This window comes from Stegodyphus dumicola, chromosome X2 (genome assembly GCF_044657685.1).
Source record: "Stegodyphus dumicola isolate Sdum_Otavi_A_Nest chromosome X2, ASM4465768v1".
NCBI lineage: Eukaryota > Metazoa > Arthropoda > Arachnida > Araneae > Eresidae > Stegodyphus > Stegodyphus dumicola.
The window spans coordinates 38,698,575-38,726,540 of record NC_140781.1 but is presented as its reverse complement, the minus strand read 5'-3'; the positions used below and the strand labels follow the sequence as shown (position 1 = coordinate 38,726,540).

The 27,966-nt window shown below is 31.2% G+C and overlaps 1 protein-coding gene across 2 annotated transcripts in view; it reads right to left on the bottom strand.

The window, feature by feature from the left end:
* Nucleotides 1-26,527, bottom strand: part of LOC118186654 (endoplasmic reticulum disulfide reductase DNAJC10-like) — a 111,073-nt gene extending 84,546 nt beyond the window's left edge. Inside the window, exons 1-4 of one of the 2 annotated variants that reach the window (XM_085810092.1) lie at nucleotides 26,236-26,527; nucleotides 11,001-11,175; nucleotides 8,023-8,073; nucleotides 2,768-2,853 (exon numbers count right to left, since the gene is read on the bottom strand). In XM_085810092.1, the coding sequence (XP_085666218.1) occupies nucleotides 2,768-2,853; nucleotides 8,023-8,073; nucleotides 11,001-11,175; nucleotides 26,236-26,406 (483 nt within the window). In that variant the 5' untranslated portion in view covers nucleotides 26,407-26,527. The remainder of the gene's footprint in view (nucleotides 1-2,767; nucleotides 2,854-8,022; nucleotides 8,074-11,000; nucleotides 11,176-26,235) is intronic. The other variant, XM_035356771.2, reaches the window with a different exon arrangement.
* Nucleotides 26,528-27,966: the final 1,439 nt, after the last annotated feature.

Genomic DNA, 27,966 nt, shown 5'->3' with positions numbered 1-27,966 from the left:
CTTAACTCAATATTCTCCCACACAGCCAAAATTTAGTTTTGAATTTCTTAACAGATTTGTACTGCTTGTTACTGATATGTACATGATACACTAGTACTGCTCTAAACCATTCATTACGTAACAATCCAGCAAACAAGAGTCTTATCTGCCCAACTGAACTAAATCTTGAGCCTTATCTAACTGACACAAAATGAAATTTATCAAAAGTATTTCAGAAATGAAATAAGATGATTCTACAGTGCTTTAATATACTCAGCACTATGCATTTGTGAAACAGTGAATGTCAACTGCAAAGTTCTCAGTTGAGAAAATGTGTTCCATATCACATTACTATGCATTTTTTCTGCATAATAGAAGCAAATTATCACTTCTAAATGAGTAACTAAACAGTACTAAAATGAGTAACTAAACAGTACTAAGACTAAAGTGCAACAGAATTATATCAAGCCACTTTTGAAGTATTTTTGACGACAACAGTTACACAGGAGTAATGTAAAACACTGATTCTGCGACTGGCAGATTAAATTTTGCCTTTGAAAATAATGGATACATGAGTTTGAACATACACACAACGAAACAAAGAGGATTATTCGGGGGATAAAGGAAAAACATGGGAATATTGATGCGAGTGAAAACATTAATATCTTGAGACAAAATCATAAATGGATGTGATCATGTGATACGCAGCATATATTTAATGCTTGAATTAAAAAAATACAAAAGAGAAAATAATTTATAAACTTTTATAAACCTTCTCAAAAACAAGTGGAGGACTAAAAACATGTTTAAAGTAATTCTCAAACTTTGGAAACAAGTACACTATAATAGCATAAATTTAGTTAAAATGTATTTATGTTTGTTTTTTTATAAATTTTAGGATTTGAGTTTGCATGAAGACACTGATGACCAAATTCTGCCCACTATCTGAACATGGCCAAAATTACTGGATCAAAATGAACAGTGTGTGGTACTAATGTATTAACGCAACCATCTTAGTAGAACTGGCCAAATTTTCAGAATGTGCCAAACTCTGATAACCATGCACATAAACATTCTTCCAGCAACCATGCCTATAACTAATAACAATCTTTCTGTCAACAACACTGCCACTTTCATATGCATTATTTTTTGTTATATTCCAAGTTCCAGTAGTTTTGTAAACAAATCATGATATTTTTTGCCTTAAGCTTAGTTTAAAAATATGAGTGGTGGAATTTGTGAGCAACATAAGAAACTGAGACAACTGCAAGAGTGCAGAATTTTTCTGAAAATTTTCTAGAGGAAACAATGAAGAAATGCATTTCCTTGATAGACACTGTTGCCAAGGATTGTACAAAGTCAAATCTCCACAATTCTCTGACGTTTTTAAGTAAAAACAAATTGCAGCGTATTTTGGGAGAACAGTACAAAAAAAAATTACAGAAAGATTTAAAGAATGTGTTTTATTTTTTAAATGTATCAGGTAATCCTTATTTAATAATTCAAATTAGTATTTTAAATTGCTAAAATATGCTTTCTTTTTATATGTTGATAACATTTACCAACTTAGGATAACTATCAATAGTTTGGAAAGGTTGTTTAAAAAAAAGGTTCGAAAACCACCAAGTTGCACCCAATTAGTAACTTACCTTTTCATCTGTAAAAAATCACCAAATTGCACTAAGGTCATTCATTGCATTAATACTTGAGCATGATCTACTTTGAAATTTAATCTAGCTTTTCATATCCATCCTTCGCTTATCAAATATGCTGCTGTAAACAAAGCCTGATGGTGTACTAGTAGCTAGCAGTCATACTCTGCTTTTTTAAAATAGGCCTTTTAAAGTTATATCAACCCTCCTGTCATCTACTGTTGTAATTTATGTAATTATTAACACACGAAAGGAATTGGTGGGGTTTTAGCAAATTACAGGATTAAACCATCTTCTGCTGCAGTCATTAACATGGTTATGAGGCAAGCCAGAAGGGAAAAAGGACCATAATTGCCTACTTTAAAATAACAAAGTATAGCTGCTGTAAAATGTTTTTGCTTTTAGTCTTCCCTGAGATTAGAGGCAGGTCTCTGCGTAGGAGTTTTGTAATATCTGTCGCCTCTGAGTGCCTTATAGCAGGGCAGAGTATATAACTAATAGCCTGCTTCATTTCCTCTCTGTAATCAAGGAAATTTGTATTGAGCTAATTATTACAAAAAAAATTAACGTCTAAAACAACTGATACATGTTAACTAAAAACACTATAGGGATATTAAAAACCAAAATACAATAGATGGGGAAATCATAAGAGAGGAAAAACCTAATTTTTCTCATCAAGTTCAAACAATAATTACACTATTGTTGTTTTAACTTATGAAACTTAACTTTAGATTGCTGTCATATACAGAAGAAAACTAAAACCTTAGTGTTAATAATATTATGATGGAAACAGGCTTGAATTTTCCAGTTAATATACTACTAAACACAAATAATATACATTGGACGAATAAAAACCCTTTAAAACTATTTACGTAGTTTCAAGCAGATAAAATACAAAATAAAATGTGACGTATCAGTGTGCAAACATATAAAATACACAATTAAATTTTATATAAGATGCAAAATATTACATGACATTAAGAAAATTACTTATGAATTAAAATAATAAATCAATGTTAAATTGCTTAGTAAGTTATGCAAACAGTATTTTTTACAAAGTTCAACTGAAACATAATACTTTTTTTAAATTTAGAAGCTATCAAAGGCATGCTAAAAATACATCATGTATTACTTACAGCAGGTGCCAAGTGATGACAATGGGAACACTGAGGAGAGTAGAAATTCACAAACCAGAAGTCTGAAGACTCAAGAACAGATTGCACTGTAAAAATTACATCATTAGAATTTCATTAAAAAAATAGTGTACACCAATGCAACTTTAAGAGGGCAGAAATCATATCAGTTGTAAAGTATTTCAAATCAGAAACAATTCCGTTTGCTGAAAAGTTTATTCAACAGACATAAGGAATTTATGCACAAAAATGGCATTGCGCACACTCTTGACTTTATCCATGTACATTGCTAAAGTCCTAGCTAGTAACCTTTATCACCAAACTACCTGTTACTATATTCCAAAAATTAGCCATCTCTTTTATGGGAGCAGAAAGTACTGTCTCGTTGGAATTGATTTTTTTTTTTTTTTTTTTTTTTTTTTTTTTTTTTTTTCCTCCCAGTAACAGGAATAACATCTGGAAAATGTCCATCTCTTCATAATCACTATCTGAAAAATCATCGCTTTCGCTATCTTGTATCATCACCATTATTTTACTTTTTTCTCAATGCAACTATCCTTCTTTATATATTACTAATCCATCTTTATATATTACTAATCCAACCTATACTATACAACAGGAAAAACACGTGACCAGTACCGCCAAAAGAACCGTGGAACCAATAAAACTTGGCAAACTGCCAATCAAAGCAGAATATTTCCTTTCATTTCCTCTAGGCCGAGTAAAACCGTCATAAAACAAATCATACTGACAAACTCTGCTTCACCCGAGTTTTCTCGGGATAATAATTAACTGTAATATATAAGAACCCGAGATAATCAGGCAAGCGGTTAACATAAAAAGGCACAAAATTCAGCATTCCCCTCCCCAAGAGGAGGTTATAACAATTCTAGGGAAAAGACCCACAGCAAAAAAGCTCACAGGTATAAATGCTCACAGAAAAAAAGCCCACATAAAAAGCTCACATGGGAAAACACTCACTTAGAAATATGCTCACACAGAATATAATACTTTATATTTTTATTCCTTTAACTGCCAATAGTTAATTTTTCCATTTTTGCATACTTTTGATGTGTATCTATAGAAATTGATGTCTGAATGTAGTTATTTAATTTTAGAACCAAACAAAATTTTAGAAGACCACAGTTTCCAATCAAAGTGTGGAATCATATGAAAGATAAAAAATAACTAAATTTGGCAGAGCATGAATAATCAGAGAGATAATTATAAAATTTAATAGCTGTTATAATTTTATAGGAATTAATGATGCCATCATTTCTTATATCCATGCTGACAACTTTTAAAAATGACATTTCCAAAAAAGCTTTTGAGCAATTTTGCAAGCAAAAAATTCACCAATCCTAGTTTATCATAGCTTATATCACATTCCTACATGAGCACCTCTGCAAGCACTAATACAGAAGTAAATTGATAACTTACAGATGAAATTCATATCACTCATATTTAAAGGCAGTAAAACGAAGAAACTTAAAGTAGTGTTACTCCCATTCATACAATTATAATACTTAAAATACCAGTTCCATTTGATAGTACTAATTTCAGTCATATAATTATAATATTTAAAGCCATGTTAAAAATATATATTGACATTTCAGAACCTTTCATATGCATTTCATTTATAACTTCACTAACAATCAAAATTTTAAGAAATAAATTGGGAGGTATTATACATACTTTTCTTGAAAAATGTTTATTCCCCAAGCACAGAAAAAAAAAAAAAACTTGGACCATATAAACTCTTTTTGTTTTAATATTTTGATTAGTTAATCAATTATGGTATTTTAAATTTCAAAGTAAATATAACAAGATGGCAAAATTTCCTCTTTTCCAAAACAGCTCTGTTTCAAACATAGAAATTTCAAAATGCAACTGATATGCATTTTAGTTGTTTCAATCCATGATGATCTATTTGGGGGAAAACAGTCTCCCATGAATGAAATAAGCAATTTTAATGTTTTTAATGAGTTAACTAAGTACCCAAGCTGTGTTCATTTTAATGACAGTTAAATGATATCTAATGAACTACATGCTGTTCTGACATCATCAGGTGTTAATTGTGCTCTTTTGGTACTCTCACTATCCTAAAAGTTAAATCTATTTTCAAATATAGCAATCAATTGTTAGTTTTAAGGAGAGTTTCAGAAGCAGTTTAAGTAAAATAACAGCTATCCTTGCAAATACAATTAATAATTCATTTGAATTTCAAATGGATCTAAATTGCATTTTGTAAACAGTCTCATGTCACTTTATGCTGCAAGAAATTTTTCAGAGCTCAAGAATTTATTAAAATAATTTCTAATTTATTAAAATATACTTTTCATATTTAAAAATTTTACTTCTCAAGAATATTACTACTTCAAATTATAGGAAACTTAAGTGACTATTTACCTCAAATGCAAGGAAAAGTATAACTAGACACCATTAGAGTACATATTTTAAGTTTTTATAACTTTCTGGAATTTATTTGAAAGAATTTTTAAAGCACCCTTTCCAATTATACATATTTTGTTTCAAAAGGCAAAATTTACTGCGTTTTGTAACAGTTATGGCTAATAGTTGACAGGATAATAATAAGTTAAAATTTCAAATGTTACATTCATAATTTTTTTTTTATTTTTTTATTTTTGTAATTTACAGGCTGATTTTGATATTATACTTACTAAAATGCTACACAGCACAATTTGTAGCTACATCTATTTTCACAAATTGAATGTATCATACCTTTTTCACTGGTTAATGTTGTACTTATTACTCGATGAAATTCTGAATTATCCAATATTTCAAACTGTTACACAAGTTTATTTTCATTGCACATACATTGCTTTTCCCAACTTGTTCTAATTTTGTCAGGTGCCTGATGGCGTAATGCTTCTGTGCAGAGACGGGTAAAGCAAAGGATTGTCAGTTCGCAGCTAACACACTATTCCTACTGTCCATGATTCAGATCATGAGCCTTCTGCATATTTATTACTCTCAAAATTTATTTAGCCTTTTCACGCGGACTGCACAGACTAATTTTTTATGCATTGAAACCATTTAGTCAACTATTCAATCAGCAAAGAACAGAAAAATAAATCAACAGGGTCTGTCATTTTCTTCTGTGCATTAAGTAGTAAATTTTAAATCTCCAGAGTAAAGTGAATTTTTTTTTAACCTTGTTTAATGTATTGAATATGTGGTACATACGTGTCCCAGCTCTCAGGAAAAGGTTATTTTATGACGGATTTCCTCTCAAGATTATAAAGTTACATTCATATTTTTTAATTAAAGTATTTTTATGTTCATTTAAGATTCCCTTAGAAATGCTTTAATGAAAAAATTTTCCTTCAAGATAAAATAATATTAAAAGAATTAAAGCAACCAATATTAAAGAGGATTGCTAGCAGCTGGACTATGGACCATGCATACAAATGCACACGTACACACATACACACACCATATATATATATATATATATATATATATAATTAATAGGAAGAAATATTGTTGAGAGCTCGCTAGAAAGTTACCAGGAGCTGTGGCTCCAAGAAATAGTTCAACGCAGTATTTTTTAAAAAAATTAACATGGAAGTAATTTTTAAAAATATTAACATGGAAAAAACAGCCTACACGCGATATAAAATACAGAACATAAAACTGTTAAAATGTATTGTTGGAAACGTGAATGCACAAAAAAAGAGCAAAACCTATTGATGTGATATGTGAAAAGTTAACACATATAAAAAAACTGATCGACGGAACAAGTTAAAACAAAATTAAAACATAATAATTAAAACATAAATTGCAAAAATCATAAAAATTATAAAAATTACAAAGCGGAAAATGGTAAATTAGCCCAATAGGACCTCCAACCAGGCCTTTCAAGGGAAAATTAGTTGAATGTCAAACTAAGCTAACACCATTATGCGTTTCATTTACTAAAGTAATATTGATTATATTATCTCCTAATATAAAGTTAGTAGAATGTATCAGAATGAAGTAACCTAGAAGTATGAAATTTAATCCCAAAAATATTTTAAATGAATTTGAATTTAAATCATGAAAAATAAAAATGCAAACTTTTAATATGAAAATTAATAAACTAAGTAATTATCGTCATTGATTGGAAATTAGATGACTTTTCAAGGGGAACAAACTAACCCTCATTCAATTAACAATAATTAATAAATTAAAAAATGCTAAGGTGCTTAGTCTTTTACTCAAATAAGAATGATGATGCCAAACTGGCAATTTTAGTGAAGGCCAAAATTGTAGTCGAGTGTTAATTCTATTAGTGAGATGAATTAAAGGGAAGTACTATAAAGAATTCATTTTGAATGCAGCAGTTCCATTAAGTTAATGGATTTTTAGAAATCTCAAGATATTATAGCCAAATTAAGCAGTAAACATTTTTTATCATATACTTGAGTAAAGTGCCCCCCCCGGACACCCTCGCTTTCATACATGTTAATTCAAAGATATTTTTATAAATATAATAAACAGAAGTTAATCTTTGCTACATTTATGAAATAGAACTCATAGTAATCATAATAATCATTAGAAACATAATAAACAATGTAATCTTTGCAAAATTAATGAAATACAAGTTGAAAAATTGAAATATATATAAAATAAGGTACAAGGAAATGTACGAAGCTAAAGGTACATAATATACAAAAAGGCTAAAATATGAAGTAATTAATTTACGTTCTTTCTAGTGGGGTGACGGTGAAGCGTTCACGTCAGATATATATGTATGTATGTATGTGTACATTCACACGTACACAGGCAATTAGCTTTCAAGACAATGCATACACAATGCAAGGAGCTTATAAAAGACCCTCTTATGCATCAATTACAACTCTACTAGGCAACTTTTTTATATGCTTTAATTAGCATGGATAACAGGCAACAAATGTTTATAAAAAATGTAGCAAAGTAAGTGCTGAACAGAAGGATTAAGAGAGGATTTTACACCTGCTTTTCCTCATAAATAATTTTTTTCCCAAATGTTTAGGCAAACGAAGCACAATATTTAAGAAAGAATAATAAAGAAAATTTTCATGCATCCAATTAATGGTGGTAAAAACTGCTAGTTAAGATTCCAGAATTTGAAACAAAAATAGATTTCGATTTGCGCACTTTACAAATATTAAATTACAATCCATTTCAAACAGCTTATATAACAAATTTTTATTAAATGAATTTCAAAACTGAATTGTAAATTGATTTTCGCTAAATATGAATATGTTTCTTACCAAAGTCATTTCTGCTTAAGGTTATTATCTCTGGATCATCATCATAAATTCCTAAAAAAAAATTTACATTACACCCATATTTTTCAAAAACAGAATTTACACATAGTCCATGTAATGCATTTACGCAGTTTTATGATAAAACAAAGAATTTTTCAAATCAGACATAACAACATGAAAAAAAAATGAAGCAAAATAAAATATATGCAGCAAAGAACAGAAAATTTATGAAGAATTGAAAATCATTAAAAACACTATTATTCAATAAATAAATAAATAAATAAAGCTTGTTAAGAAGTTTTAACAGATAGTTCAGAAAATGTGAATAAGTTTTGTGTAAGAGAAAGAATTGTGAACTGTGGCTGAGAATTAAAAGGTTTCGTGGCCTTGAACCATTATGCTGCAAAGGAAAGAAACAGAGCTTCCAAAATACATTGCAAAGCATTTCAATTTATGTCTAAAAATGAATTTCTAATAAGAAGCATGTCACTGAGGAAACTCCACCAGCTTCTAAAATTCGAATAGCCTAATAAATGTCAAAAATGAAATGTTGATACTTAATGATCAAATTTCATTTTTGATAATATCTGGTCATTACTTGAACAGGTCTTAACATTAAGTATCAAAGTAAGCTATATCATTCTATTGATAATTGTTTCTATAACTCTCTCAAATAAATATAAATAAATATATAGCCCAATTTGTTTTTATAACTGAAGACTAGCCATGTGTTATTTGAACAAGACTGCAGTAACTACAATTTTTCATTAACAGGCCAATCATAATTAAGACACATAATCATAATTAAGACATTAGTTAGGCCAATCATGTTAAAACTAGCACCCTCACACCATGAGCATGTTTTGATCCAAACATGTTTTCTTACAGTATATTTTGATCAAGAAACTGAGATTTTACAATTTACAAATTTCCAAATAATGAAGAGTCTACCATTAGAGGAAACCTTAACCACTTGTGCTAAACAGACGTGCCAAGCACGTCGAGACGCTTTTGTCTCAAAGCGCAAGCGATGTGAATACCTAGTCGATAGGCATTTATCGCAAGAATGAAAATAACGTGGTGCACACGTCGCCTAACAACGAGATTGTTTATTTCTCGAGTTACAGCTCTGGACACTCGCAGACGCGGAGCGGCGTAAATAAGACACTTTACCACTTGTTATATTGTAGTGCACGGCACCAGAACCGTGAAGTTTAGTTGTAGCACAAGTGGTTAAGGTTGTCATTACTATTTCATTCTACACTTTATGCCAGCACTTATGTTTGTGACTGTGATCTTGTCATTAAGAAAATACTGGAATTCTTCACTTGTATTTCATTTATTTATTGGATTAAAAATAGTCCTTTTTTGTTATATCAGAATTTCTAATTCTAAATAAAGCCATGCAATGGGTATGGAAAGAATAAATTTAGAACGATAAGATTATGCAACTGATTATGAAGCAATGACTATACAATTTCAGGAAATGGGAATAAATTAGAATATCTTACAATTTTACAGCAAATTATTGTAAATAGCTGTTTGATTATTTCTAAAATAATAGTTATATAGTTTTTATAGTTATCTTCTTTATGTACAAAATTAAAGTATATTTAATTGGATTCTCTATTAAAAAAATAATTGCCTTTTTTTTAAAAAAAATGAGTCTGTGTTTAATTTTTTAGCTTAATCTAATTAATTTTGCTTTGTGTTTTGATAAATCCAAAGCTCTGAGGACTCTCAGCCCCCTACCATTTAAACAAAAATTAAAGTATTTTGCAATATATATCATGCCTGAAACTTAATGCAGTTCCTGATTTAATGATAAATTATTAAGTACATGATAATTTTAAATGTTATTCTCTTAATAACTGTTATATCAACAAGTGATAGTTTGAACCCTCTTAGCTTTCTAAATGGATTTTGATACAGCAAAATTTTGGTGAAACAATTTTTCTATTGGACAAGCAGACAGGATTATATGGACTACTAAAATTTCTTTCTATTTGAAGCATATTTTGTAGATTACATACAGAATAAGGACAGTAAACAAGGTAAGAGGCAAGATGAATACACCAACTATTATAAATTTAGATGCAGGTTTTAATCTTGATTACTCAATAGCAAGGCTTATAAGAGGAAAAACTCACTTTAAAGACTGGAAATTAACTAAAGGGTGCTATCATTGAGCTGCATTACTGGATAGTTATTAATGACATCAGCCAAGATAAGAGCAGCCTAGATGGGAAATATGGCACTTTTTTACGAGTACCATGATTTTAGCCACATATTTCTTTGTGAATAAAAACCAAAAGGTAAATAATAAATACAGTCAAAAGTCTTCAATCCAGACTCGTCGGGACTTCGGCGATTCCGGATTATCGGTTTTTCCGAATTATAGATCATCAGTTTAAATCTGGTAAGATGGCATGCAGAAATTATAAAATTAAAAATACGAAACCATAATTTATGAAATAAAGAGCAATTATGATCTAAAGGGTATCAAAATTTACAAAAAAAAAAAGCTTTATATTTATTTGTTTACTTTATTAAACATTTCTTTCAACGTGTGCATGCGTAAAGAATACATTACACATAGTCGAAATTAGAAAATTGTAACCAGAAAACTATTTGATGTGTATTCGTGATATTTATAATGACGAGGAATCTGATTTAAATCATATTAAAGACGGACTACATCGAGATGAAATACTACATTTAGTAAGGAATTATAAGCTGAATAAAATAAAAACATCTGCTCTGAAGATAATGATAGTGCTGACAGATCAACTTCCAGTTAATTGCGAGCCGCGCCGTTAACATTAGTAGATAAATTAACATAGATAAATTAACATTAGTTATTAGACAAACAAGAATAACAGCCAGCCATTAGAAGATTTTTTTTTAATTTTTTATTTCAAGATAAAAAACATGGTTAAAAAAATTAAATGGTATTTCATTTGAGTGAAAATAAAACATACCAAAACTTTCATAGTAATAATTCCAGCTATGATAATTTCCTTTCCATGACTTTCCAAAATCCTGTTTTAAGCCTTCCTCACCATATAAGTCATACTTTTTTCTTAAATCTTCATCTTTTAATACTTCATATGCCTTATTAATGGCTATAAACTTTTCATGTGCCTCTTTCTGGCCCTATAAATTGAATAATTCACTTTATTTATGCACAGTGAAAAATGAACGACTAATACAAAGGATCTGGGGAGGGGGGGGAGGTTACAGATAAATGAAGAAAAATACACTTATTTCTGACCACTAATTTATTTAATAATTAGTGAAAAACAAGATAAGCAAGCATACATAATTTTATTCTTATGTACACTGCACAAAGAAAAAAAGGGGACAGTTCTATATCTCCCGCTCTACTGGGCCGATTGACGAAATTCAAATTGCGTTTTCATATAGAATATATATTTCATTTATATACAGCTTTATTCTAATATAGGTATTTTGACACAAAATCTGACTTTTTCTAAAATAACATGCCAATTTTTTCCATATTTTGATTCTATGACTCAAATTATGCCTAAATATTACATTCTGTAAAATTTCATGTGAAAATTACTGAGAAATTCAAAATTTTAGCTCGGCATAATTCTTTCAGTTTGCACCAAGAATAGTTCACTTGGTGAACTTCTTAATTTATGGCAACCTATTTTCCTTTCTCTTTTTACATTTTGCATGAGAGAGGGAAGTCACATCATTCCTACTTCCAAATAATTTTAACAAAGGCGTAAACCCCATTTGGTGTTATTATCGATTTGAACAAATATGCCAATTTTCAAAAGTGCTAATATACACGTATAGCTTCGGAAATTTTGCATAAAAAGCTCTTTTTTTTTTTTTTTTTTTTTTTTTTTTTTGCAGGTATGCTTAGAAATACATCTACTTCAAGATGATGGGAAAAATTTATAGGTTACAATTCAAAATTTTTTTCAAAAAATTTATAAAAATTATTTAAAAATACATCACAAAAAATTGGCAAATTTTATTTGTAGTGGACCTAAATTTTGAAATGTGAAAGGAAGAACCAAATAAGTTTAATAAAAAAAAGAGAGATTAATAAATACACACCAAATTCAGTTAACACCGAGAAGCTAAAATTTTGAGAGCTATTGTTTTAAAAACTACTCGTGCGATCTTTACAAAACTTGGCAGTTTGGCATAACTTGAGTCATAGAATCAATATGGAAAAAATTTTGGCACGTCATTTCAGAAAAAGTCAGATTTTGGGTCAAAATACCTATATTAGAACAATGCTATATATAAATCTATTATATATCCTAAGTCGTGCTTCTGAGACATGAAAAACACAATTTGAATTTTGTCAATCGACGCAGTAGAATGGAAATACAGAACTGTTCCATTTTTTTTCTCTTTTTTTTTTTTTTTTTTTTTTTTGCGCAGTGTACATAAAAGGAACACGAATACTGTTCCATTAAAGCCATAACACTTGGCACTTTTTTGTGCCGGCATACTTCCTTCGCAAAATGGCTATGTACCTTTAATTTCTGTGGGGAATTAAAAAAAAAACAACAAAACACAAATGTGGTTTGCAGGATCATGCATTACTTTTGTTACAGCTAAAAAAAAATAATGTAGGTTGCATTCTTACTCCACAATGGGTATATGGATGATTTTGCAAAATCACAAAATGTTCCCTTGCTGCTATTCCTGATCATTCTGTTCTTTCTCGGGGAGAGAAATAAGTGAAGATGTAACCAATATGGCTCTGAAAATAATATGTGGTATGGCTTTAACAGAAAAATACTGGAATATTTAACTTTTTTATGAACGTAAGTTACTTTTTTCATGCGTTCATGAATGTGCAAGGAAAATATTAACAAAATAATAATATAAACAGATGAAAAGCATGCTGTGACTGCAGGTAGATCATGATCAATGGATACAAGCGTCTAGCCCCTCAGATTCTAGTTTCCTCCCTGAACATCTGCGCAGATTACTGTGCATGCCATCATTTTCCTATTCCTTTTCGCTTACTCTGTTATTTACTCTGCTCTCTGCACTGCTGTGGTAGCGTGCGATTGCCGATACAGTTCTCTTTTATATTTTGTTTTGATTATTATGTCTTCAGCACAAAGTCAAGAAAAACAGCCCTTTTCAGGGACAAATACTTCTGTTTCCTCAGAAGGAATTTTCATCCTGAATCGAATCAAAATCGGGAAAGAGTAACCGTGTGCGATAATTTCAGTTCTGGTACACGTGATGATAGTTTAGATTCTGTTGTGCGTGAAATGGTTGACTGTGCAAACGATTTTAGTGTAGGTGAGAGCGATTTTGTTTGCCCCAATTGTTTAAAAACTTTCAGATATAAATACAATTTGAAACCCCATGTATATAAATTTCCTTATAATAATACTACATTTGAAAATAATACGTCATTATAATAATACGTCTTTGAAAAATCAAAGTTGTGTATCATGATGGGAAGTTCTAATAATATGGCTGATTGTGCAAATGATTTTAGTGTGGCTGAGTAATTTTGTATATCCTGATTGCTTAAACACTTTAAAAAATAAATACAATTTGAAATGCCATGCAAATAAATTACATTCTAATAATATTTAATTGATTTCTTTTCACCTTAAAAATTTGAAATATCATCAAAATAAAATTCATACTTCTAAGACAACCAAACAGGTAATAATGTGTGTCCTGTATGTTATGCTAATTTCGAAAAGCGAGAAATAATATTTCCTTTCAAGAATGTTCATGATGTTGATATGAATCAAACTGAGCTAGAATTTAATTCATTTAATGATTTGTTGTCATGAAAGGAAGAAATTGAAAATAATAATACTGTAAAATATTATAATTTCAGATGTCACTGTTCAGGAAATTTTATATCAGAAAGTAAAGGTTTGTGCCACTTAAAAATCCTTGGTAGCAATAAAATAAATACATATTGCCCAGCTGCATTAAAAGTAACAGAACATACAGATGGCAAATATTTAGTGTCATATCATAAAATATGTATTGGGCATCAGAATTATTTAGGTCACTTATATTTAACAACATATGAAAGAAAAAATATTGCCTTAAAGATACAGCAAAAAATTTCTCTGGATAATATTTTAGATGAAATTAGAAATTCCATATCAGATGATGGGCTTGAGAGGGTTCATTTACTTACAAAAAAAGATTTTTACATGACATCAAAAAAGTTTTCAATTTGTCATCTAATTATGTGAAACATGAAAATGATTGGGTCAGTGTAAATATGTGGGTACATGAAATGCAAAGTTCTGAAAATCCATGCATTTTATTTTATGAAACCCAGGGATCAACATGTACACAATATTCATTTCTAAAAAAAAGGATTTTGTTTTTATAATTATGACAGAAACACAAGGGGAGATACTAAGAATGTATTGATGGTACACATGGTGGTGAATGGATACGAATTTGAACTTATACCTTTACCATAGACTCCAACCTTCAGCAAACCTTGTCAGTAGTCAACGCGCGAACGACATTTTTACAACTTTGAAAATGTGCGCGTAGCGTATGTTGTAATTAACCATTCATTAATTTTAAATTAATAATTAATTGTAATCAATTTTATTACATTTAAAATCCATATACATATAAAACTGAATAATTAAAAATATACCTTATAAATTATATGCACATTTAATTAGAAATTTTCTTTTAACTCCTCAAGCATTCACTAATAAAAAGTACTTCAAATCACTACTAATCATAGAAAAAATCAGAAGCTATAAATCATATCTTTATTCTGGATATGATTTCTACAGGGAAATAAAATTTAAATAACCAAGAATGATACATATAAGTATTAAACAAAATACGCATAATTTATAAATGCAAAGATTTATATGTAGCATGCTTAGCAAGCTTAAGTTCTGATTTTGAGAATGTTTTTTTATAACACAGTTCTTCATTTGCCTGCATATTTATTTTTTCAATCAAAACTGCTTCAAGAGTTTTAAGACCTAAATTTGGTCGAAATTCCGTCTGATTTTTTTTAACAATAGAAAAAATTCTTTCGCAAGCTGCATTTGAATGAGGTATTATTAAGACAGCAAGCATTACAGAAGGCAATACTTTGTATTTAATACACCCATTCATATTTTTTAATTTGGCAATTTCTCCCCATGCTATATCAATATGCAAATCTACAATTTCTTTCAAATCATCTACTTGATACATGGAAAATTCAATTTCTACTTGATTAAGACATTTTTCATCAATAATGGATGGAAAAGTATTCATCAAGTAAAGAACAGATGAAAATGAGACTTCAGTTCTCAAGTTGATGTCAGCAACTTCAGCATGTTTTAGAAATGGATCACTCAGTGGAAATTTATCAATTATATATGAACATGCAGTTACAAAAAAAGCTCGCACAGGATTGAAAAATGATTTCACTTCACTTTCATTCAACTTGGCATTTTTTAAATATAGTCTTGTTTCCACACCAATCACTAAATTTTCATTTTCTTTTTGTTTACTATACTTCTGAAAAGGAATAGACGTTAGAGTAACATCTTCATTTTCTTTAGAAATTACTGATGGTTTTACGAATCTAACAAATAAATTCATTAAAAGTTCAAAAAGTTCTCTTCTCAATTTATGTATATAAGGAGCTTGTTGTTGCAAATTAATATTTACTGTTATAAACAAAGGCAAAGTATTTTTCAAAAATAACAAGTACAATTTGGTGGTCGGTGACTGTAAAATTTTTTTAATGTTTTGCAATCTCTTTCCTTCATTCTCACTGTTATCTGGTTTATCTCTAAAAAAATTTATCACAGCATCCCACTGTTCCAAAATCCTTGTTATAGATTCTAAAAGAGACAACCATCTCGTACTGCAATATTTCAAAATTTTATGAGATTTTGCATTCTGTCCCAAAATTTGTTGAGCAACTTTGAAGCTATGCTTCCGTTTCGAACTTTTCTCCAAGTAAAAATATATATCTATTATCAACATTTCAATTTCTGAGCCAATTAATTTTTCAGTAGCTTTTTTTGCAGCTATATGCAAGAGGTGGCACGGACAATCTCGGGTGATTATACTTGGTTGATGCATTTTGATAAATGATGCTACACCTTTAAACTTTCCAATCATATTACTAGCATTATCTGAAGAAAATGATAAGCAATTTTTCCATTCTAAACCTGTGTTTTTAAAGTTTTCATTTATACAATTAAAAATACCTTCTCCTGTATTATTCGTGCATTCTAAAATAGAAATCAATGAAGTAATTATCACTCCCTTTTCTTTACTGTAGTATGTTATAACCAATGGGTACAGTTTGTTATCATTGTTAGCATTACTTCCATCAGTACTTAGAGAAAATGATGTACTGCACACTGATTTTATAATATCAGCAACAGTATTTTCTGCAAGCGTTTTCACAATAGCAGCAGTTTTGGTATGACCGAAGCTAAATTTTTTTGCTATGGCAGAATCCGGAAACATTGCTTTGAAAAGCTCTTTGGAATGATCCGAAACAGAAAGCGGTAGATTATGTTCAATTAAAAAACGAACAAAATAGCATTCGGCTTTTATAGGATCTGTTTCATCATCTTTTATTAAGAAATTTGTTATTTCTTTAGATTTTACGGTGCCAAGTTCTATATGCTTTTGAGAAAACACATGCCGTTTACAGTCATCTTTTCCGCCATGAGCAACTGAGAAGTCTTTGTTGCATACACTGCAGTGTGCGTGATTCACAGAAATTTCGGACGCTTTAATGCATGGAAATTCTGAAGAATACGAATCTTTAAACTTCTGCTTTGATAATTTTGGCTTCTTCGTTCGAAGTAGCATTATGATTAAAAATCTTTCACCTGATTCACAGTTCACAAGACACACGCTAAGCTCTCGCCGTAAACTACACAATGCAGCCGAATGCAGCCTAAACATGCATCAGCGAGGAACCTGGGAGACAGACAATTGGGTGGAACTATTGATAAGTCAATGGTTGGAGTTACTGATCTACGATTGGCTAATTCTTCAAAACTAGGAACGCACTCAACACATGATATATGATAACACGAGTATTCAGCCAATCATCGGATGAATTAGTTGGTTCCGTTTTGCGTACTGGTTCTCCTGCTCTTGTTTCTGTAAAATCCGTAGTTTTTTCCATACTTTTCGTAGCTCGTAGTTTTTCATGAATTTCCGTAGAAACTACGGAGAATCCGTAGTAGTTGGAGTCTATGCTTTACTCACAATAGATGATTTGCCTGTGTGCTTTTTTAATTTCTAATCGATGTGATCAATCAGTGCTATCAAGTTTTTTTCATGTATTAAAGAAAAAGTTGGGCAAATACAACCACAAATATTTATGTCTGATATGGCGGAATCTTTTTTTAATGCTTGGAAGTATGAAATGGGTTTATCATACAAAATGTCTTTTTTTGTGCATGGCATATTGATAGAGCCTGGAGGGGAAAAAAATCAACGGTGCTAAAAAACAGGCAAAAACATATACAATTATTAGATCTCTCTTAGAAGAACAAGACATTCAAACTTTCCATACGCTGACAGAAGCAGCAATAAAATTGCTTAATCCTGATACTATTGAATTTGTAAATTGACAATATTGAACTTTGAAACATAGTATTTACAATGATGAACTTTGAAACATAGTATTTAGTGGCTGGGCACACTGTCACAGACTTCACAGTGGCATTAACACAAACATGCACATCTAACGAATGCACTGAACATTAAAATATGTTTATGTTCATGGAAAAAATGTTAAAGAGATTAGATAAGGCCATATCTCACATGGTATTGTGAAATTCGTAAGAGATAAAATGACTGATTGCTTAACCTTTTGAGGCCAGGGCTTTGGTAGCAGTAAAAGCTACCAAAAGACGGGGAATCTTGAACCAAATGCTTTTCCCCTCCTATTTGCAACAACAGCAAGAAATCACCTCCTATTTGCAACAAAGATTCTTGTGTGTACCTAAATGGATTCTCACAGGGGTGCATCAATGTTGCAAAAGGAAGACTTTTGAAAGAGATAAGTGTTTAAAACCCTAGGGACGTCAAATTTGACATTTCACCCCACTTTTCAGCCTGGAAAATGGGGGAAAAAGACATGGCCACTAAAGTGGACAACCCCGTCTTTTCAAAGAGAGGACTCTATTGCCACTATAATGGCCGTCCCATCTTTAAAAGGCTAATTACAGCAAATAAAGATAAACTGACAAGTAAGATACGGGATTTAAGAATCAGACATAAACAAGTGAAACGCTATCTTCAAACAAGTGAAACACTATCTTTACAAGAATAGAGAATGAAAATAGGTGGTCTGTTTCATCAACACATAGTACAGAACTATACACTATACATGAAAACATCAAAACTTGTGAATGTCACACACAGTGCACTAAGTGTAATATATGCGTTCACCGATATATTATATATATGGAGCTGTATTGATTCATAGGTTAGGTGGAATATGTGCAAACATATACATTACTTACATCAGCACACTAAAAATACTGCTACTTATACAGATACTGCAACTATAATACATAATGAATCTCCACTTATTATAGATGATGAAATTGAAGTAATTTTGAATGAAGTAAAAAAAAAAAAAAAAAAAAAAAACAGACCCTGTCACTGAAACACAGAAAGAATTAGCTAAAACAAACATGCTTAGAATTAGTAGATTCTTTTAAATCTGACAAACATTGTGATGAGTTAAACAGGATGAGTTAATCAGCACCACTACAACTAGAAGCTGTTGATATGTCAAATGCACAAGAAATACATTTCCCAACTGCAAATAAAGATAACAAAAATATAACTTATAAAAATACAATACTCAAAACCTGTCACCTAATAAAAATATAATACCCTAAAGATTCTCAAATACAGTCAAAAGTCTTTAATCCGGACTCGTCGGGACTTATCGGTTTTTCCGGATTATAGGTCATCAGTTTAAATCTGGTAAGATGGCATGCAGAAATTATAAAATTAAAAGTATGAAACCATAATTTATGAAATAAAGAGCAATTATAATCTAAAGGGTATCAAAATTTACAAAAAAAAAAAAGCTTAATATTTATTTGTTTACTTTATTAAACATTTCTTTCAACGCATGCATGCCTAAAGCATACATTACGCATAGTCGAAATTAGAAAATGCAACCAGAAAACTATTTGATGCGTATTCCTGATATTTATAATGATATTTATAATCGTATTCCTGATATTTATAATAATGACGAGGAATTTGATTTAAATCATATCAAAGACGGAGTACATCGAGATGAAATACTACATTTAGTAAGGAATTATAAGCCGAATAAAATAAAAACATCTGCCCTGAAGATAAGGATAGTGCTGATAGATCAACTTCCAGTTCATTGCGTGCTGCGACGTTCCCCCACCCCACCCCCGCAGAGCAGCGTGAAATTGATAAACAGATTTCGGAATGGTTAGAGAAACAAAGTATATGCCTTTATCCATTTTTTGCAGCAATTCCACTTTTTGTTTGATGGACATCGAAACATGCTTTCGCTTTGTAAATCCTTTGACAGCTCCAGAATCAGAAATTCGTTTTGACATAATCTGAAGTTCAAGCTTACTTTTATAAAATTGCTCTAACAGTCTGCGAAAAATAAGCCGGATCCAATTAGAAGATTAATGAACAACGCAATCTGCAACATTAACTGAAATACATAATTAGATAATATTAGCTTAGCTCATACCGTCCATTATACATTAAACACGCATGCGTTAATTTATTATGCACATGTGTAAACGCATTATGCCTTTACGCATGCGCAGAAAGTTTGTAGCTTTGAGGTCCGGATTAAAGACTTTTGATGGTACAAAAAAGAAAAGGAAACTGACCAAAACGTCTACAGTAACTTCACAGAATGAAGACAATAATACAATTCTAAAAATTATTTTGGATCACAAAAATTTTGCCTACAGTCCCACTGAAGAATCTTAACACATCTAGTGAAAAATATATATTTTAACAATAGTTATTAGTACCTATTCACAATTCTTTTTGTCCCTTTTTACCGTCTAAAATTTCTTTCTTCAACTGCCTGCAAGTGTTTTAAATTTTTCATCTACCAAGTGATACTTTTTTCTTATTTATATAATACTCTGTCTCTCTCTCATTCTTCAGAACTTCTCTTTAAGATAATTACAACTCTGATCCCTTCAATGATGAGGAACAATACATGATGCAGAAGATCAGAAATGGGTCTTGAACCTTTATCTCTGGTGCTTGTGATAGGTTGAATTATTCTGTGATAATTGAGAATTGCTCCTCTTTTTTACCTTACTACCTTCCTTTTTCACAAGGCCAACAATATCAAATACAGTCAAAAGTCTTTATGCGTCAAACCATAATGCGTTAACGCATGCGCATATGCGTCTATGCATGCACATAATATGTTTACGCATGTGCGTTTAACGTATAACGGATGGTATAAGCTAAGCTAAAATTATCTAATTATCTATTTCAGTTAATGTTGCAGATTGTGTTGTTCCTTAATCTTCTAATTGGATCCGGCATATTATTTTTTGCAGACTGTTAGAGCAATTTTATAAAAGTAAGCTTGAACTTTCGATTATGTCAAAAAGAATTTCCGATTCTGGAGCTCCCAAAGGATCTACAAAGCGAAAGCATGTTCCTATGTCCATCAAACAAAAATCGGAATTGCTGCAAAAAATGGATAAAGGCATATCCTTCGATTCTCTAATCATTCCGAAATATGTTTATCAATTTCACACTGCTCTGCTGGGGGGGGGGAACGGCGCGGCACGCAATGAACTGGAAGCTGATCTGTCAGCACTATCCTTATCTTCAGGACAGATGTTTTTATTTTATTCGGCTTATAATTCCTTACTAAATGTAGTATTTTATCTCGATGTATTCCGTTTTTGATAAGATTCAAATCAAATTCCTCATCATTTTAAATATCACGAATACACATCTAATAGTTTTCTGGTTGCAATTTTCTAATTTCGATTATGCGTAATGTATGCTTTGGCATATTTGTTGAAAGCGATAATAACATCAAATGTGGTTTACGTCTTTGTTAAAATTATTTGGAAGTAGGAATGATGTGACTTCCCTCTCTCATGCACAATGTAAAAAGAGAAAGGAAAATAGGTTGCCATAAATTAAGAAGTTCACCAAGTGAATTATTCTTGGCGCAAACTGAAAGAATTATGAAAGAATTATTCTTGGCGCAAACTGAAAGAATTATTCTTGGCGTAAACTGAAAGAATTATGCCGAGCTAAAATTTTGAATTTCTCAGTAATTTTCACATGAAATTTTACAGAATGTAATATTTAGGCATAATTTGAGTCATAGAATCAAAATATGGAAAAAATTGGCATATTATTTTAGAAAAAGTCAGATTTTGTGTCAAAATACCTATATTAGAATAAAGCTGTATATAAATGAAATATATATTCTATATGAAAAAACCCGACGAGTTCGGATGAATGACTTTTGACTGTATTATGTTTTCATTGTTCTTCCAGACATTCTCTAAAAAGTAAGAAATTCATCACAAACTTTGTGTAAAACACATCTACTATGTGTTAATACCATGGCGACATTAATCATTTTGTCACATTTTTCTGGAATCTTCTTGAATCGTGGGTCTATAAATCGTGCCTCCAAATCATTCTAAACTTTCCAAGGTGAAATGTCTAAAATCCTAAAGAAAATTATCCCTACCAGTTCTGTAATAGCAAAAAGCCAGAAATATTTTGGAGAGGGGAAAAGAAAAACACAGAGGAGGAAAAGTGTAAAATTAATTTTATAGAGAAAACTGATGCACATGGGAAAAACTCTTACTAGGAAAAAATTGAAAAGAAGATATTTTTAATTAATTACATAGCTAATTTTGCTTTTGCTAAGAACTGCTTCATAAATTTTCCTTTATAGCATTACACCTTGTTTATTTTTCAAATTTAAAATATTGTATAAGTTGCCAAAACGGAACTTTATAATATGACAGCGAAAAATAAAAATGCTTTATTTTAATGTTATTTTTTAAACATAATTTCAATATATTACAATGTTTTAAAAAAATCGTCGAAAATTTCCCGGATCTAAAAAATTTTCTATAGAAACTGATCTTAAAATCGTCAAAATGTTGATAGGTCGCCAAATTAGAACTGTTTAATAAAAGAATTCACATCCCCAAAAGCAAAAAGTTGTTTAAGAGCTCTTCATTAGAAAAAATGAAATAATTTAGAAATGCTTATGTTTCACTTCTTGCTCAGAAACTCGAGTATCCCACCGTTTATACGAGGGCCATCCAGGAAGTAGATTACGTTTCCGTCTGTGTCCGCTAGGGGCGGGGCTAGCGCAGCCATCTTGGGGTCAGAGCGTTGCGCAGCTCAGTCTGCATCTAGCCGTGCTAGTGAGAGGTTCGTGCTGTGCTCCGTTCAGATACTGTGACGGTTTGAAATGTCTGCGTTAATTGAAAATCCCGCGAGCTGCGAGGTGCGCTCAGTAATAAGGTTTCTGACTGCAAAAAACTGTAAACCGATAGAAATCTATCGGCAGCTTCGTGAAGTGTATGGGGACAACATTATCACTGAAGGTGGAGTGCGTCAGTGGGTCATAAGATTTCAAAATGGCCGAACCAATGTTCACGACGAAGATCGAAGTGGGAGACCCAGCATAGTGACCGCCGAACTTCTCGAAAAAGTCGATGCTAAAGTCCGTGAAAATCGAAATTTCACAATAACGGAACTTTCTTTGAGTTTTTCACAAATTTCGCGAAGTTTGTTGCACGAAATCATCAGCGAAAAGCTTGGTTACCACAAGTTTTGTGCAAGATGGATTCCAAAAATCTTGACAGAGGACCACAAAAATCAGCGAATGGCTGCAGCGTTGAACTTTTTGGACGCTTACCATAAGGATGGTGACTCTTTACTCGATCGCATCGTTACTGGTGACGAAACATGGGTGAAACATGTGAACTGTGAAACGAAATTGCAATCAATGCAGTGGGGGCACACAAGTTCTCCCCAAAAACCCAAGAAATGCATGCAAACAATGTCGGCAAGGAAGATGATGGCGACTGTTTTTTGGGACAGAAAAGGTGTAATTTTGGTGGACTTCCTGGAAAGAGGCACTACAATAAACTCTCAAAGGTATTGCCAAACTCTCCAAAAACTCAGAAGAGCAATTCAAAACAAGCGCAGAGGAATGTTGAGCTCTAAGATCTTGTTGATTCACGACAACGCCCGGCCCCACACGGCAAATGTCACTCGTAAAGTTCTTGAATCTTTTAAGTGGGAGTTGTTTCCTCATCCGCCGTACAGTCCCGACCTGGCACCGAGCGACTTCCACCTATTCCCAGCAATGAAGAAGTGGCTGGCTATGCAGCGTTTTGATGACGACGCACAGCTGCAAGAAGAGGTAACGAAGTGGTTGAAGGCGCAGGCGGCCGAATTTTTCGACGAAGGAATTTCCAAGCTCGTACATCGCTACGATAAATGCCTTAATTTGTATGGTGACTATGTAGAAAAGTAGTATTTGAGTGTGGCTTTCATCTGTATATAATAAAATTTGTTTCCTATACTTTGTTTATTTTTTTATTCCAAAACGTAATCTACTTTCTGGATAGCCCTCATATTAGAAATAGGAACAAAGTCTATGAACCCATTCATCAATTCAAAAGATAACTATATTTGTCAGTGAATCACTAAAGATATTCCTCCAAAATGCTAATTCACACTCAAAATGGCAGTTAAAAAAACAGACAGAAATTTCAGATGACTAAAATTAAGGACCTTCTGCTGATTTTGGCCAAAATTAAGGACTTTTAAGAACCAAAAATCGATTCTAAAAAACCGAAGGACTTTTAAGGACCAAAAGAACCCTCACGGTTGTTAACCGTTAAGCACGCAGAACTACGAGGTTTCCAACCCCTAAAATAGTTTTAATTCGTGGGCTGCCAAAATATGCATTTTAAATAATTAATTAAATAATGGTTTTATTTTTATTATTGATTATGTCATCTAAAATAATGAGAATAAAACAATATTCACGGCTTAAAAATTTAACCAGATAATATATTGTTAATGCTTTTGCAACAATAACCTTTGGGTAGGTGGCAGGTGCGACACCTAATAGATGATTAAATTGAAATAAAAAATACTATCGATTCTCTAAGATGACAGAATAGTTTCATGGATCCCCAGAGTCATCAAACTTAGCAAACCACTACTTGTGTAATGAATCCAAGTACAAATGACGCTAGAAAAATTAAAAAATGTACAATGTTCTAGTTTTATTAACAATACTACTAAAGAGAATTTCAGTACTCTTGAAGATTATTTGTATTGTCAAATATATTATGAAAAAGATGGGCAGTTGTTTCAACATAAAATGCTTTAAGCTGTTTGCATTTAAACTGAAAATTTGTTTATGTAAAATGGATGTATTAAAAGTCATGCACTCATTAATTTATTACAGGTGCATGGCTCTTATTGAAAAAAGACTGTCATTGAATGATTGTTTGGAATTGAACATTTCTTGCTATTTGAAACCTATTTCACCACTTTTAGAATTATGTAAATATGCAGTTGTGGCTCTCACTGACAAGTTTGGCCACGCCATAGTCTATTATATGTATCTATTATATTTATATCTTTTATACGAATAATCTGATACAATTTTGAGAATTTCAACAAGGAAAACACTTAAAAATGAAAAAAAAAAAAGGACTTATAACAGAAATAATAGTATTCTATATGAATTATAGAAAGTAGATATAATGAATAATACCATGACTAAACACTTCAAAAAAAAAGATTAAGTATTCCCTACCTTAGTACTTGAGAAAGCAATCCTGCTATACAGCACGTAGTTAACTTTTGATTACATGGTATTACAAGCATTTTCTTTACATCTGTCCTAAAGTGGTTAAGATGGCTGAATAGTGATAGTTCAATCTCAGCTGAAATCCTGATGAACGAAATAAGCATGCTTTTTTTCAGCTAGCCCTCACATGCTTTGCATATTGAATTAAATAAACATGCAAACCCTTCTTATTAAAATGATAAAGTAATTAATTTTGCATTACATGCAACAAAGCTGATTAAAAACTAGGATACTCTCTTTAAGAATTACAGTGCTAATTAGTGCTGTGCTTTCCAGTAATATGTGAATAAACATCTCCATGTCACTGCTTGTGACACAAAATTTTTTTCAGGTATGTCTTCTTATGCAGTCATAAGCATGAAGTAAACAAAACAGATGGCATGAAATACCTAATCCATACATTTTTAGTGACTGATAATTAACATAGTTTTTATGTTGCATCTGTGAACTACACTGTCGGATTTGACCGAGTGAAATTGTGACTTAATTTCAGAAGACTTCTTTGATAAAATTCATGTGTGAAAATTTAAAAGTGAAATTAAAATCAAAAATAATATTGAACAGTAAAATGAAAAAAGAAATGTTGTCCATAAATATATTAATAATAATTAATGACAAAACTGACATTTAAAATATTCATATAATAAATATATGCAATTGATGTAATTCATATAAATATATGCTTTTAAAATTATCTAACTTTGAACATATTCGCAATTTCTGGTTTAACTTATGGGAGAGATGTGTGCCTAAGAGGAAGGATGCCTTCAAAGAGGTCTTTCCGAGAGGAACTGGTTTGAAATATGTAACCAATTCTTAATGCTTTTACATCATTAATTATGAATAATACGATAATCAATATAACGCTTCAAAAGAATATTTTAACAAACACCAAACGGTATCAGAAAGGAGATGATTCTAACACAAATACATAATTTTAAATTAATTAAAACATAATTTAAACATAATTTTTTTTTTAATACGTAACATGAATCTGATGTTTTCGACTAAATGTTTCAAGATTTGAAGCTTAAAATCAGCTTTAATATTCATAATTAATGATGTACTCTATACTGCACAATTTTACGACTGAAAAAGAATATAATAAATCGCAAGCAAAATGTACTGCTTAACAGTAAAGAAGATCGAATAACTAGCAGAAAAAGAGGTCTATTTTATATGTCTTTAACCACGACTTTTAAATGAATGAAACATCCAACATGAGATGCCAGTTTTTCGTCGCAGAACATTACTAAAATTAAACTATATACTTAAGTTGCCTTTAATAAATTCATATAACATACCTTATTTTTGTCCGGATGATATTTTAAAGCAAGTTTTTTAAATGCCTTACGAATTTCCCGGCTATCAGCATCTTTAGAAATACCAAGTAAATCATAATAATCAACAGAAATAACGCTGCACGCAATAAATATTACATAAAACACAAACAAATATATATTCCTCACTAGCATATTTTAAGTAAAATAAAGAAATGCAATATACGTATAAGAGGTTTCAAATGACAATTGTCAAGAGCGCATCACCGGCATCGTACATTCTAACTCCCTACTTTCGAAATTCCCTTCAAGTTAGCACGGCCGAACAATAACACAGTTCATCCGATTACCAGAAGAGCTACACGACAATTATCGTTAGGTGGCGCTTCAACTCTACCCTTCCGCTAAAGTTTTACAACTGTAAATGAGAGTACATTGAAAATAAATATTTGTTGTTTGTAACTTTGTTTCAAGATGCTCCATTGTTAAGAATCAGAAAAGGAAAATAAATACCACAGCTCATGAATTTTCATGTGAAGAAAAAAAGAAACAGATTGACAGAAAGCATACATCTAAAAACTGAAAATCCATTTTTAGTTAAAATAATTGGACTACTATTCATTATGCCGATGGAAATGGATGCAAATTGACTATCATGTATGCTAGATTAATATGCAACTCTCTAAATAGTAACCATTAAAAATGCCATTAAAGTTATTCTGAAAATGTGTATGATACTTTATAAAGTTATACAAGGGAAACAAAAATGTTAAATAACTTTAACAATAGAAACAAAATGAAAACATTATAATTAAATGATTATTTATTTGCCAAAGGGGAACTGATTTTTCAAGGAAAAATAATTTTCCTATAGCAGATGTACGATAATTTGGGGATTATCTCGTTTTGTCCCAAACGATCCTTCAATACAAATCAATAAATTACTTTTGCTATACATAAAAACAAATATATGTACATAAAGAGCTCTCCAATATTTTTCCCCTGCGGATATGTCAACTATAAGGCAATTGTTTTGGATCTATTATTCTATAACGAAAGTTTTCATTAGAAAAAAATCTGAAAAATATAAGCTATTGTTGAAACGAATAAAGAAATCTGAAGTAAACACATGTAAAGAATTTATGTGGGCTTTTTTGCATGGCTAATTCAGTCTGAAGATTTTTTTCCATCGCAACAACACGTCGGAATGCTCTTGAACTCTCAACTAGAGAGACTCTCGTGGGTAGGATTTTCTTTACATTTTCTTTACATCTGTCCTAAAGTGTGTCACGAGTGTAAAGTGTATCCTAAAGTGTGTTCTTTACATCTGTCCTAAAGTGTGTCTCATGTCACGAGGACTATACTTCACTTCAATAACTATTCTATGCTATCCATGAATTATATCTCGTAATTGTAATAAATATATTTTGAGTTCAATAAGGCAGTAAGTATTTTGCAAACTCACAAATGTACTAATCATTGATTCACCTCCTAAAATCTAATACTTCTACCATTGTCGGAGAGGACTTTAACGCCAAACACCCCTGCTGGAACCGGCGACCTGCTAATAGGAAAGGAAATGACATATTCAACCTCATTCAAGCAAATAATTATAATATGCATGCTCCAGAAGAGCCCACCCATTACGAGTACAATAGCGCCAGCACATTTGACTTCTTCATCTCAAATAACATTAATAACAGATGCAATATTTCTGCAATCCCAGCCCTCTCTTGCGACCACAATCTCACTTAT